A 14809-nucleotide genomic window follows, 5' to 3' on the forward strand; every position below is an offset into this window, starting at 1 on the left:
AATGTGGTCTAAACACCAACAACTGGGAAACACTGGCCTGCGAGAGCTCCAATTGGAAAACAGCCTTTACCAAAGGTGTCATGGGCTTTGAAGACACTCGAACTCAGGGTGAAAGGGAGAAGCGAGCTAAGAGGAAGGCACATTTGGCAAATCCTCACCGTGATCAACTCCCGCCTGGAATCCTACGTCCCCACTGTAGAAGGACGTGTGGGTCCAGAATTGGCCTCCACAGTCACTTACAGACTCACTGCTAAGACCCTGTTTTTACTCAGCCACGAGTGGGTGCCAAAGAAGACTAGTCAGCCAGAACCACCACCTGGTTTGGCAAGATTGGGAGGACCGATAAGAAGAATCTGCTGGATCAGGCCAATGGCCCATCAAGTCCAGTATCCTGCTCTCACAGGAGCCAAACAGATGCCCCAATGGGAAACCTATAGGCAAGACCTGAGCCCAAGAGCCCTCTCTCCCACAGTTTCTAACAGCTATACCAGGCATCCCCAAACTTCGGCCCTCCAGATGTTTTGGACTACAGTTCCCATCATCCCTGACCACTGGTCCTGTTAGCTAGGCTAGGGATCATGGGAGTTGTAGGCCAAAACATTTGGAGGGCCGCAGTTTGGGGATGCCTGAGTTATACGCTCTTAATTTTGTTGGCACCAGCAAAGGTTCTGGGGTTGCCAAACTGCTTTGTTCAAAATCCAGGATTTTGATCTTTTGGGATATGAAGCGAGAAATACAAGCTGCAGAGGAATTCCTGGGTTAGCCTTTGCAAACAAACAACACACACACACACACACACACACACACACACACACACACACACACCTGGCCAGACTAGGGCCATTAAGAAACAATGGGATTGTGGGTGATGCAAGAGAACTGCCCTCCCCCCCCACACACACTTGCCCTGAGGTGTGAACAGAGGCAGGGGGTTTGGAAAGTTGCCAGGGTACCTGGGTGTGAGGTGACAGGAAAAGAGGGTTGTTTAGCAAGGTGTGCTGGGGAGAAGGAGGAAGAAGGCTGGGATCCATCTTGGGCAGGCTGGCTGAAGGCTAGTTGGAAGAGATCCCCCGGACTGCATGACTGCACTGCTGTGGGGTACAAGCCCCCTTCAAATGGCCATGCTGCAAGATCTGGACCCCCTCCATGCAGACTGAAGGTGTAAATAGGTGAATGAACCATATTTCTTAAAGCTATGACAGTCTCCACCGTGTTTCCGTTCTCCAAAGGAATACAGACCCTGGATGAGTGCCTGGAAACCCCCTGGGATCTTGCCATCGCTCGGAAGAGAGGGGGGGTGGCACCCAACTTTTGTAACGATATTATGGCATGCCAACTACCAGATGTTGGACACGGCACTAATGCAATTCAGCATTATCCATCAAGTTCAGGCAAATGCCACGTGCCAAGGGATGCCGATTGCCATATATACTGTCAAATATAAAAGAACGCTAAAATATGGGCATCAGGTTTTCAGCAAATACTCAAATAATTGAGGGCATTCAACGTCAACTTTATCAACTGGACGTTTTGGGGGGGAATTTGGAACCTTTATATATATATTTTGAGAGGGGTGTTACAAGATCTCATGTTTCCTCTCCTGTTTATTGTCTTGTTCTTTTTTTAAATTTCCTACAGATGGAGAAGATCAGATCCCTTCAGAAGGCAAACGCAAACTTGCGCCAAATGGTGAGCACCTTGGATCTTAACAGGAGGTATAAGGGGCCGTCTGGGCTTGGCATAGCATGAGTGGAAGGTCTATAGCCCAGCAGTGGGACATCTGATTGGGAAGCAGAAGGTCCCAGGTCGCATCCTGGCAGCATCTGCAGATAAAAGCCGGGAGAGAACCCAGCCTGTAACCCTGGAATAAGGAATGTTGCATTTGACTGTGCATCCCACATTATCACTGTCTCTAACCAAAATCCTCTTCTCCCGACCTTTGCAGAATTCAAGGCTAAGGGAGGAAAATGAAGGTGAGTCGTTTTGCTTCCCTGCGGGATTGGGAAAACCAGCCTCCTGGTTGCGGTGGGAACAGAGCAGCAAGGAAGGGTCCAACTAGTTTTGAGGACCAGATATGGAAAGACGGATTGGTCCTGCAGTGGCGTCGTTCCCACAAACCCATGGAGAGGTTTGGTTCACCAGCTGGGCGTCCTTGCCAGGTCCTCCCCCTTCTCAACAGGTCATCCAGGGCTGGACTGGACTTGAAGCTATTTGCTAGGATTCTCTGTTAGGGAAATCAACTCAGTTAATTCCAAACTAGCTCTGGATTTGATGGGAAATGGGAGCGTCCCACCCACTGATGCTGTTGGACTCCCATCAGCCCCTGGTCAGTGGTCAAGGGGCTGATGGGAGCTGTAGTCCAGCAAAATCTGGAGAGCCGCTGACTCCCCCCCACACACACACCTGCTTGCTCCAGACAGGTTCTTAGTTAATAGTCACCAATCTCACCATAGGAGAATTTGCTTTTTCTCACTATCTCGCCTTTCTTTCCTTCAGTTTTCAAGTCAACAGAAGAAATCTTACTTAGGTATTTCTGATTTATGCATTTGCTTGTTTATTGATGTGGGGCAGGGTTTCTAACCCACTTATTGGCTAAGAGTTGGCAGGTCAGCTGCCAAAATATTATATATTTATATATATCCCAGAGGTCTCAGGGCGGTTCACAGAAAAGATCAACATGAAAACCACAAGATATATGTGTATTTTAATATGTGTTGGAAGCCACCCAGAGTGGCGGGAAGGACCCGGCCAGATGGGCGGGGTATAAATAATAAATTATTATTATTATTATTATTATTATATAAACAAAATAAAAACAACAACCCAATAAAATATGCATATTTAAAAATTAAAACTTATATGCTCTACAAGTGCACTTTAAGGGCGGAGAACCATACATATGTTTATTGAAAATATTAATATGTGACTTTTCTAGTCATTAACAGCCTTGGAGTTTTTTTTTTTAAGGTGGGGGGGGGGTTGGGGAAGGAAGAGTAGGAATTGTGCCTCAGTGGTAGAGCATCTGCTTTTATTCTGAAGAGTCCTGGCCAAATCGTCAGAGAGCCACTGCCTGCCAGTGCAGGCAGTATCAAGCTTGTCTGAACTCACACCTCTTTATCCCTTATCCCTGCTGCCAGCCACTGTAAACAGTGAGTATTTGTCTTGCATTTATCCTGATTGGCTTGTGGGATATTTGCATATCTTCCTGTATATTTGCTGGTCAGACTTTTCAGTGCATTGCCCATCAATTTCCAGACCACAGAAAGTCCATTTTTATCATTATCATTATCATTATCATTATCATTATCATTATCATTATCATTATCATTATCATTATCATTATCATTAGTTTGGTGTTTTATAGGCACTTCCAGGCTATCATTTATTTGCAGGAGTGATTCAGTCACACACTAGGCTGCTTAGATTAAGTTAAAGCACTCTGTTGGCCTACCCTAGCACAACAAATCCGTTTTTTAAAATAAATAAATGACGTTTAGAAAGGAAGGAAGGAAGGAAGGAAGGAAGGAAGGGGAAACGAATTGGAAAGTGAAGGATGAACAAATGACCAAAAAAGGGGTGACCGGTAAACACGCCACAAACAAGTCAAGGTAGATGGGGAGCAAATGTTCCTTGTCACGTAAATGCCCCGTAAACAAATCGGAACAAATGCTCAAGAAAAACCAGATACAATCTAACCTCCATGTGAACTTGGTGCAAGTAGACCAGGATGAACGCCTGGTGTAGGCAGGTTGTCTTGGAGGTGACCAAGTGCTTCAGATCTATTTTATTTTATTTTTATTTTTTTAACGGTTATTCATTCTTTAGCTAATTATTCATTCTTTAACTAATGCTTGCTTTGTACACCCATTTGTGATCAAATTTTCAAGACCTCCAATCTTCCACTTGCATTCCCAAATTAAATTCCTTAAATACGCGCTTAAACTTTACTTTCTCCATATTATTTGACTTACTATAAATGTTATTTTATAGAATTATTTAAACACCGAAGCTCAGTCAAAACCTGCCAATGAATTGATCTTTTGACAATGTTCTTTTACATAGACTATATATATATATCCCACTCTCTGGAAAAAAATTCATCTGTAACATCTCTTAGTCTTGCTGATAGTCTCGCCAGTTCAGCGTACTATCTTATTTTATTTTATTTTGCCAGTCTGATTTAGATGCGGTATTCTCTCCCTTCCAACTTTTTGCTATTAGAATTCTGGCAGCAACTGTAACATACATAAAGACTCTCCTGTATTTTTTGGGGGGGATTTCATTTCCCATAATTCCTAGCAGGAAGGCTTCAGATTTTTTAGGGAAGGAGCATTTGAACATTTTCTTAAGCTCATTCTAAATCATTTCCCAAAATGGTCTGATCTTTTTACAGTTCCACCACATGTGGATCCATGTGCCTTTATCCTCCCTGCATTTCCGGCAAGGGTTTGTCCTAGGTCTGAAAATTTTAGCTAGCTTAACAGGCATTAAACTTAAGCTAGCTTCAGATCAATTTTAAAGGTGGAAACCTAAAGTTCTCGTATGCCCTTGAATATGGCCAGCAAAATGCGACAGTTTGCCCACCCACTCATCTGAACCCCCCCCTTCCTTGATTTTCAGAGACAACGACAAGATCAAGAAGAAAGTTCACCAGCTGAAGGAGCTTCAGGAATCTCTGGTGAGTCGTCCTTGGCATTGCCATTCTTCACGCAGGACCCCAGGATCTTTACGCTAGGTGGGGAGGGAGGCCGACCAAAGACACAGAAGGGAACGGGCAGAAATATGACCCCTGGCCTCATCCCTGCTGGCAGCAGCGAAGAACAGAAATAAATCCCTGGGTGACGTTCTAAGGCAAGCATATGCATGCTACACCTTTAAGGCACGTTCAAAGCACATTATTTCCCTTGAAGAATTCTGGGCGCTGCAGTTATTATTCCTAGCCACAGTTTAGAAAGTAGCCAGCGCTGGCTTGAGTTGTGGTTGGCATCTGTCTGTCCTGGGAGACAATGGAGGGGCGCGGCTTTTGGGTGAGTTCAAACTGCTGGAAGGTTGCAGCACCTGCTATGGCTGTAGAAACTGATAAAGGAGAGACATGTTTTGTTGCAGCCGGGGCAGGGGAAGGCGTCCGGTTGGGCTGCTGCAGATGCACGATAGAGTTTCTTCTCTTTCTGTTCCTCCCACCGGTCATTCCTCCTCTGGTCCCTGCTATGGATTCACAACCTGTCTGTCTGCAAGGGATTCCTACACGGCGAGGTTGATGTTGCCAGCCTTCATGTCATGTTTGCAGACATCTTTGCAACACGGAGTTGGTCTGCCAACGGGCGTGGGGCCTGAAGGCAGCTCCAATATTGAGGGAGCCGAAGCCCCTTCTCTCCCATAGTTGACGCCCCTGCTTCCTTGTAGTCCACCAAAACACAGGTTCAAAACCCGTTTTCTGCTGATGTGTGGCGTTGCGGATACAGTGGTACCTCGGGTTACAAACACCTCAGGTTACAAACACTTCAGGTTGCAGACTCCGCTATCCCAGAAGTAGTATCTTGGGTTAAGAACTTTACCTCAGGATGAGAACAGAAATTGCATGGCGGCGGAGCGGCCCCATGAGCTAAAGTGGTACCTCAAGTTAAGAATAGTTTCAGGTTAAGAACGGATCTCCGGAATGAATTAAGTTCGTAACCAGAAGTACCGCTGTAGTTGTATTCTGTCTCACCATGGAATATTTCTTGAGGTCTAAAATAATAAACGGTGACCTGGAAATCTTGGGTGCAGACCTGCCTCAATATAAACCTTTAAATATTTTGCTCCCTAGAGCAGGCATGTCCAAAGGCATTTCGGGGGGCCTAATCCAACCCGCCAGTCGGTTTAATCCGGCCCCTGTGGCAGTTTATTTCCTGCAGTAAAATCATTTAAAAAACACCTCTCAACAACTTCAATCCTAACAACTTTGGCTGGCCCCCACGGCTCTTCACTTCATCAAATCTGGCCCTCTTTGAAAAAAGTTTGGACACCACTGCCCTAGAGTGACTTGATTTCTTCAAGCGTTGACTACACTTAGCGGCCGTTTTTATGATCAACTCTTTCTCTCCTTCTTTACAGCAAGACGATATTTATGTTCTCGAAGAGCAGCTGTGTACGTAAGTCAATCGAGAGTCCCTGGCTTGAGGCTGCATTTTCAACCCCCTCTTCCCCTTTCCTTTTAAGCAACCTGGTTTGAAATGGCTCTTTGAAAATACTATTTTCTCAGTTGCTGTGAACTTGGGGCTAGGATGTGGGGAGACCAGGATTCAATTCCCCCACTCAGCCAGGAACCTCACTGAGCGACGTTGAGCCAGTTGCTCTCTGTTAACCTAATCTACCTCGCACGGATGTCGTCGGGATAAAATGGGGAGCCCCCCCCCTTTTGGTGGAAAAGTGGGGGTAGAAATTTAATAAATTTATTTAATATAAACAAACAAACACAATAATCAATAAGATAATTTGGGGTTTCATTTGAAATGTTTACTCAAGCATTTGGGGTGGGCTGGGTTTTAAATTCCAAACAGTTTGTTAAATAAAGGACTCAAAAAAAAATCTGTGTGATAGGCCACGATCCATGCTTGAAGTGCCTGCACATCGTTCCCCTTCATTTTGGCGGGTGCGCCATATGTGTGCTTGCACGGGAGAATGTTCCGGAGCTGGTGGCATGCGAAGGAAATGTTTCATTTTCGAAATGATTTAAAAAAAAAAAACCTGCGCCATTTCAAAAATTGTTTTGGGACGATTTCAAACCCCCCACATGCGTGTGTGTGTGTGCGTGCGTGCGTACACACACACACACGCCAAAAAAAGGGAGAGATTTGATTTTGAGATCTAATGCAACCTGGCATCTGCTCCTCAAATACAACTCGCCTTTCCAAGGAGAAAGAAGCGAAGAGGCGCCCACGGTTCAGTGATCTTCCTTATGCGCTACTTGGGTTAGCAGATGCTGAGTGGAAGGGGAGAGGGAGAGAGAAAAGAAAATGTCCCTGGAGTGAGGGGCAGTTGCCTAGTGACTATCAAAACAAAATGGAACTTATTTATAGCTTAGGTTATGGAGGGGGCGTTTCTGTCAGGAGCTGATTTTGTTTTTCATTTAAAATAGGGCTACCATATGTCTGGAATATCCCGGACATTTGCCCGTCGAAAATGATGTCTGGGAAAACCCAGGAGCATGGCAGCCCATATCAGAAGTGTTGGGTTTTTTTGGGGGGGGGGCAATTTTCTTTTTAAAAAATAGCTCAAAAACTTCAATTTTTTGCAGTGGGATGGGGTGGGGGGGGAAAGAGATTTTTGCAAAAGAAAGCTCAACCATTTTTTCACTTTCTGAAATATGGCAGCCCTGTTTAAAATATTCCTTACCCACTCTCCACCATATAAGGGCCCAGGACAGGTTATAACAATATAACGTATCAAAACAGATAAAAACTGTTGCAATTATTATTATTATTATGAAGAAAAGGAAATCCGTTCCAGCCAGAACAGAACAGTACTGTATACATTTAGTGAAAGCAGCAGAGTGTGTAATAAAATATTGGAGGGGGCCACCTCCTCCCAGTTGATGGGCATTGCCATTCAAATGGTGTGTGCCCATCGTGTCATGCAGTGCTTTCTTTCTTTAAAAAAAAGTTTAGGGGGTACTCTCATTTTCCTTCTCATATTGAAATACTGCCGCTCAACGAGGCCAAACTTAGATTCGCAAAATGTTTAGGGGTACACATACCCCTGAGTCCGTCCCCCCCCCCAGAAAAAAAGCACTGGTGTAATGCGATCGATTATGTGGGGCGGGGCTTATCTTCCCCTCCAATATTTTATTCAAGTTGGCGCCCCTGGTACCATATCACAATAAAGCGTCATGGCTTCTTCCCCGAAGAATTCTGGGAAGTGTAGTTTGTGAAAGGAAAGGTACCGTGAGCTGCTGTTCTCCTCAGAGAGCTAAAATCCCACAGAGTTCCCCGTGAGAAGGGATTGATTGGGAAACCACTCTGGGGATGATAATCAGGGTCTCTCAGCACCCCTTAACAAACGACAAAAGTACGTGCATGGTCTCTGTTCTCAGGTCGTAGAGTCTTTTCTGCAGATCAGTTATGTTCGATGTGAGACATTAACATTGTAAAGCTGTTTAGGGAAGCTTTTAATGTTTAACAGACCATTTTATTTTAATATTTTGTTGGAAGCTGCCCAAAGTGGCTGGGGAAACCCAGCCAGATGGGCGGGGTATAAATAATATATTATTATTATTATTATTATTATTATTATTATTATTATTATTATTATTATTATTAAACAGCATGAGGTTGGGGGAGAAGAGGGGCAAGCCCAGGACATAGTTGGTTGCCTTCTGTTGACTGCATTTATATTATTATATTATTTATATTATTATTCCAATTTGTTTACGGGGCGCTGAACTGGCGAGACTATCAGCAAGACTAAGAGATGTTACACAATCTCAGTAGTTTCAGGAATATCATCCCCAGTGCTGGATTTACATATAAACTAAACAAACTATAGCTTAGGGCCCCACTCTCTATTTATTTATGGTGGTAGATGGGAGATTGTCTGTGGCGATTGGGCGGGAGTTCTTTTGTCTGCATCAATGGCTGTTGTCGATTGGGTAGATCAGCGGTAGTCTTGCGTCCCTTCTGGTGGTGTGGTTGTTGGCGGCGGTTGGGTAGACGAAAGGTGCCAGCGAGGGTCTTTATGGTTAGTTATTTCTGTCCAGTCCTCCCCCCTCCTGGAAAAGCTCAACAACTCTGGGCACTTTGTGATAAATAAGTGGGTTTTGGTTTGCAGTTTGGGCACTCCGTCTCTAAAAGGTTCGCCACCACAGATAGAGGAATGGGCCCCACATATAGCATATATTCAACACAAGAAACAGCGACAATTTGTTGTTGACAAAGGACAGCTGGACCTCTAAAGGGCCCCATTACGTTCAGTAGCTGAGGGCCTCATCAAACCTAAATCCGGCCCCCCTGAACAAATATCGGATCACAAAAGGCTCAGCAACTTTCAGGGTGTCCTGGTTCTTTACGTTTTGAAATATGGCACCCCCTCCCCTCAAAGAGGTCCTTTCCACTGAGGAATCCCTCCTCTTCTGTCTCTCTGTCCACCAACCTCTTTTCTATCTATGGGGCAGCCCCTCGTCCCCAAGAAAACAAGTCTCCCAAGTTCTACCTGCCTGGTACAGTTCTGTCCCTCTCCTTACACCTCTGGTTTCCCAACCGCTTCCTTGGGGCATTCTAATTCTCCCCCCTCCATGACTCTCCCTTTCTCTGTAAGAACCCCCCTTCGCTTCCAGCCTCCCCCCTCCCCCCCAGTCCTCTTTGATCTCATTTGCTTTTTCACCCCATGGGCGTAGCCAGGATTTTCCTTGAGAGGGCAGACCTTTTGTTTGGGGGAGGGGGACAGAACCTCAGTTGACTATGTATTTTTATTGATTTTTTGGGGGGGACAGCTGCCCCTCCCTGCCCTCTCCTGGCTACACCCATGTGTCCTCCCCCCTCCGATCAAGTAAATAAATAAAAATTATTAGCTACTGACCGATTGCGTCTCAGATAACTTGGTTCGGTCCCCTATAACATAATGCCTCTCTCTTCCCCTCCCCCCAATAAATCCTGGCTACATCCATGTTTCACTCTCATTTCCCTGGCCAGATCTGTGGGTCCCGTCCCCACACAAACTCTTCTCCCACTTTGCAACCCCTTCTTAACCAACCTGACACTCCACCCCCCATTTCCCTTCTTGGGGTATACAGTCATACCTTGGTTTAAGTACGCTTCAGTTTGAGTACTTTCAGTTTAAGTACTCCGCGGACCCGTCTGGAACGGATTAATCCACTTTCCATTACTTTCACTGGGAAAGTTCACTTCAGGTTAAGTACAGACTTCCGGAACCAATTGTGTACCACTGTATATAAGTGTGTGTGTGTGTGTGTGTAGGCAGGGCATCCTCAATGGGACGGGCCTGCCCCTAAATTCCTACTGACATTGAGCATCTCCTCCCCTCCTTTCCTGCCTGGCAACAGCCCAGTCTGCCTTGTGTGCCACCCCCCCCCCCCAATAGCCTGGGAAAGAGGAGACTGAGGGGCATTATGAGATCCATCTCCATAGCGCTTTTGCTATTTTTTAAACTGAACAAAGCACTGTAAAACCACATGTGCCATCGTGACGGATTGCTTTGGAGTCATTTTAGCACCAATCAAAAAAATCTCCCCTCCAGCTGTCCTGTATTTTGCCTGAACGAAAGTGGCAACCCTCGGGTGAATCGGGTTTAATAGTAATAAATTTGCACCCCTGCTCTGGTCCTGGTTTTGCACCTGACTTCTGTTCTCTCCAAATGTCCTCCCCCCCCCCCAGGTTCCTGTACTTGCCAAGGAGAGAGCAAAAGGTAAGTCCATTTCATGCCTTCTGTTTAAATGTGTGACATTTTAATGTATTTTAATCTTTGTTGGAAGCCGCCTAGAGTGGCTGGGGAGGCCCAGCTGGACGGGCGGGGTACAAATAATATATTATTATTATATATATTATTATTATATATTATTATTGTGGTGTGACTTTATCGATGACACAAATAATGAGGCATATGGTAAAGCAGCACCCATAGTCTGGAGCACAGTCTGGAGTGTGTGAAGCACATTTTATTTTTCCTTTCCCCTTTCCTATAAGTTCTAATTGCTACTGATACAAAATACCAGCCACCGGTCTAAGGAACACACAGTAATAGACATCATTTCATATCAGTAGCCACCGTAATAATTTTGGTATATGCACTTTGACGCAACGTTATTAACACGTTCAGAAACGTTTATTGTTTAATTTCTGTTCTATTTCTGTTGAAATATCTATTTTTATTTCCAATTGTTGTTGTTATGTTGTATGCTCCAGTGCAAAGATATATTTCAATCCCACCGTGTTTAAAGCTGAAAACAGTTTAAAGATGAAAATGAATAAAACCTACGATACAAAAAAAAAAAGTAAGGCACTTCCTGTTGTAGCTGGACTTCCCCTATTCTCAAATCTCTTCTTCCTGTCCCAAACCAGAGGTTTTTTCCCTTTCCTGGATCAGCCTGCACATGATCCTAGCACATTTGTGGCAATGTTTTCCTTGGTGTTTGTAACGGTGTGAAGGCTAAACTACAGTGCCCAGAATTTTCTGAGGGAAATAATGTGCTTTAAAGGTCTGACTTTGAGAACAGCTTTGCCTGGGACATGGATTCTGCTTCCCGAAAGCGTTCCCTTGCCTGCAATTGACTGGCGTGTGTGTATTCACACTCATTTTTCTCCCTCTCCCCCCCAATAAAGTCACCGGGCATGATTTGGATTAACAAGAGTTCTGGATTTTGCGTGTTACTGGCGGTTGGCAAATTTTCAGAACCAGAGTTTCCCACACTCGCAACCTTTGTGCATTCTTGGAAGATGCAGAGGTTATGTGCTAGGAACCATCCTTTTCCTCCTGGAAATCCCTAGTCCAATTAATGTGGGGTTTTCACCTCAGATGCCCCCACTTCCAAAAGCTTTGTGCGCTGCTCCTGAAACAGCCAAGACCGTTGAACCGAAAGGAGAGTGGTTGGCGTCATGAAGGACCCTGCTCTCTGTCCTGCCCCATCCATTTTTCTAACTTCTCAGCCGCACCATATATTTAAAGCACATTTAAGGCATGTACCTTCCCCCAAAGAACACTGGGAATGGTAGTTTACCCCTAACAGATTGATTAATTCCTGGCAATCTTAGCAAACTACAGTTCCCAGGATTCTTTGGGAGGACTCGTGCGCTTTAAATGCACTTTATACACCTCACATTTAAAGTGCATGACTTCCTCCAAAGAATCCTGGGAACTGTAAAAGTAAAGGTACAGGACCCCTGGACGGTTAAGTCCTGTCAAAGGCAACCATGGAGTTCCAGCGCTCATCTCGCTTTCAGGCCGAGGGAGTTGGCATTTGTCCGCAGACAGCTTTCTAGGTCACGTGGCCAGTATGACTAAACTGTTTCTGGCGCAACGGAATAACATGACGGAAGCCGGAGCACACGGAAATGCTGTTTACCTTCCCGCCGCAGTGGTACCTATTTGTCTACTTGCACTGGCGTGCTTTCGAACCACTAGGTTGGCAGGAGATGGGGCAGAGCAACGGGAGCTCACCCCGTCGCGGGGATTCGGACCGCCAACCTTCTGATTGTCAAGCCCAACACCATTATACTTATTTTATTTTTTATTATTCATTAAATTTGTACTGCATGCCGCCCTTCATCCAAAGATCCCAGGGCGTCTCAAACCCTCAGTGGGCTAGGAACTTCCCCTGCGTGCAAAGCTAGGCTCCGGTGGATTGAGCTGTCGAGACCAAGAGTGGGTCCAACCGTCAAGAAGGCGATTTCTGCATGTGCTGTAGAGGGAAGTGAGGGGCAGGTGGGGCTCGTCCACCTGGGAAGAGAGCCCACCTCTGATCCTAAACCTCTGCTGCCTTGCTGGATATCTTTGGCAGAGGAAAAGGCTCAGGAGTAGACCCTACACAAATCTGGAGTCCCTAAGGCGGTTGGGTGGCGCCTTGTACGCCTCCTTCCGGCAACTCCTGCATCCCAGCTGGTGCCAAACGTCTTGCTCTGCTTTCCTATGGACCACATCAGCGAGGCTGAGAGGCAAGGATCTTGCAGCCTGGCCTTTATAGATTAAACCGTGGGGAATTGAGAGACGTTGCTGCGTCTTAAATTAGCACAGATGGGGTGGGGGCTCACTCCTTTCCTTTCCTGATTTTGTTTAGGGAAGTTCTTAATATGTGATATTTTAATGGACTGTATTTTAATCTTCATTGGAAGCCGCCCAGAGTGGCTGGGGAAACCCAGCCGGATGGGCAGGGTAAAGGTAAAGGTAAAGGGGCCCCTGACCATCAGGTCCAGTCGTGTCCGACTCTGGGGTTGCGGCGCTCATCTCGCTCTATAGGCCGAGGGAGCCGCCGTTTGTCCACAGACAGCTTCCGGGTCATGTGGCCAGCATGACAAAGCTGCTTCTGGCGAATCAGAGCAGCGCACGGAAACGCCGTTTACCTTCCCGCTAGAGTGGTCCCTATTTATCTACTTGCACTTTGATGTGCTTTCGAACTGCTAGGTGGGCAGGAGCTGGGACCGAGCAACGGGAGCTCACCCCGTTGCAGGGATTCAAACCGCCGACCTTCTGATCAGCAAGCCCTAGACTCTGTGGTTTAACCCACAGCGCCACCTGGGTCCCAAATAATAAATTATTATTATTATTATTTCTCCTCAGAGAAGAAAACACCAAGCCACAGAGCCAGCGGGGAGATCAGCCCGAATTCTTTGCCACTGTGGGATGCAAACAGCAGCTTCCGGAATAAACTCTTGTCTTCTGTTTGCGATTTGGGATTCGGAAGGGTGACTCTGAAGTTCTGACGTGTAAGGCTAGCCTTCTGAAGGAGGCATGGGCAGTTTGCCCGGCTGGAAGCGGGACTTTCCCCCCTCACTCCCCCACCCCAGATCCCTGTCCAGTTTGAATCCTCTGCCAATGCACCATGCGATCAGCCACACCCCAGTGGTAAGGACAGCTGCTTGGCAGGCAGAAGGGCCCAATCCCCCTGCCTGAAATTCAGATAAGCTGCTGCCAGTCAGTGAGTACTGAGCTAGTAATGATCTGACTAGGTTTAGAAGGCTCATAGAATGATAAAGGGCTGCTGGGTTGTTTTTATTTTGATTATATATTTTGTGGTTTTATATTCTGTTTTTGTTCTGTGAACTGCCCTGAGACCTTCGGGTATAGGGCAGTATATAAAATCATTCATTCATTCAATCAATCAATCAATCAAGGGACCCTAGAGGTCATCTAGCCCAACCGCTGCAATGCAGGAATATGAAACCATCCCCTTATGGGGGTCGAACCTGCAACCTCGGTGGTGTTAGCACCACGCTCTATCCAACTGAGTTATCTAATATTTATGTAGCTCCTGTGTTCATTGTTGTGACAGCGCTAAGAACTACAGTTCCAAAAAGTATCTTTCCGTGGCAAATGCATTTTTATTTTCAGATTTGAAAATGGCTTTGCTTTGTCATGTAGACATGTCCTACCTAGAGCAAGGGAACCTCAGGTCCAAGGTAAAATGTGGCCCTCTAGACTTATTTACCTGGCCCTCAGTACTCGCTCCAGGTCACACCCTGTTTTCTCCTGGCTGGAATGCAGCCTTGAATTCTGATAATGCCTGAATGGAGGCTAGAGAAATTTCGTTGTTCCCGCAAGGGGACAATGACAATGAAGTTCTCTATTCTATTCTATTCTATTCTATTCTATTCTATTCTATTCTATTCTATTCGAGAGTGTTGGGTGTGGGTGAGTGTCAAACAGCTAACTGTACAAAGGCAAAAAATACTATATTCATTGCTCCACCCACCCTTTTGTCATTTGCTCACCCCACACTTTTCAACGCTTCCCTAGCTCTTTTCTAACTGCTGGAAGTTGCTTCTGAAGAAGTGTCTTTATTGTGCTAAGAAGAGTGACAAAGGGCTTCGATTCAACGTAACTGTGCAAATCTTAATTTCCAGGTTCTACCTGAATCCAAGCTGCCAAACACTAGTGGTGTGGAGCCACCCAAAGAACGTAAAATGAGCACTGGATCAAGCCCAAATCTCATCTAACCTAGCACTCTTTTCTCAAGTTGGCCAACCAGATGCCCACTTCTGTCCACCTGCTAGACAGATCCCTTTTCCTCCTCCTCGGGGCTTGGTTGAGAGACTGCTTGCATCCAAGGTGAACGGCCAAGCCAGCTTGGGCCTGTCTAGGATCTGAGCTTGCACCTTGCACTCCT

General features: G+C 45.9%; 1 protein-coding gene across 4 annotated transcripts; it reads left to right on the forward strand.

Annotated features, from left to right (window-relative positions):
- The first annotated feature begins 897 nt into the window (after nt 1–897).
- On the forward strand, nt 898–14809 carry LOC148685475 (uncharacterized). 4 transcript variants are annotated; one of them, XM_088672714.1, is made up of 9 exons: nt 925–1169; nt 1639–1689; nt 1946–1973; nt 2497–2527; nt 4621–4678; nt 6094–6131; nt 10368–10398; nt 13264–13409; nt 14547–14809. In XM_088672714.1, the coding sequence occupies exons 2-8, from the start codon at nt 1639–1641 to the stop codon at nt 13390–13392; spliced, it is 366 nt and encodes a 121-aa protein (XP_088528840.1). In that variant the 5' UTR covers nt 925–1169; the 3' UTR covers nt 13393–13409; nt 14547–14809. The 4 variants fall into 4 exon arrangements, with proteins under 4 accessions (XP_088528842.1, XP_088528841.1, XP_088528840.1 ...); XM_088672715.1 differs by lacking the exon at nt 14547–14809 and having other exon boundaries at nt 911–1169; nt 6094–6127; nt 13264–13372; XM_088672713.1 differs by having other exon boundaries at nt 928–1169; nt 13264–14567.

The sequence above is a fragment of the Zootoca vivipara genome, chromosome 6, assembly GCF_965207765.1.
Source record: "Zootoca vivipara chromosome 6, rZooViv2.hap1.1, whole genome shotgun sequence".
In the NCBI taxonomy this organism is placed as follows: domain Eukaryota; kingdom Metazoa; phylum Chordata; class Lepidosauria; order Squamata; family Lacertidae; genus Zootoca; species Zootoca vivipara.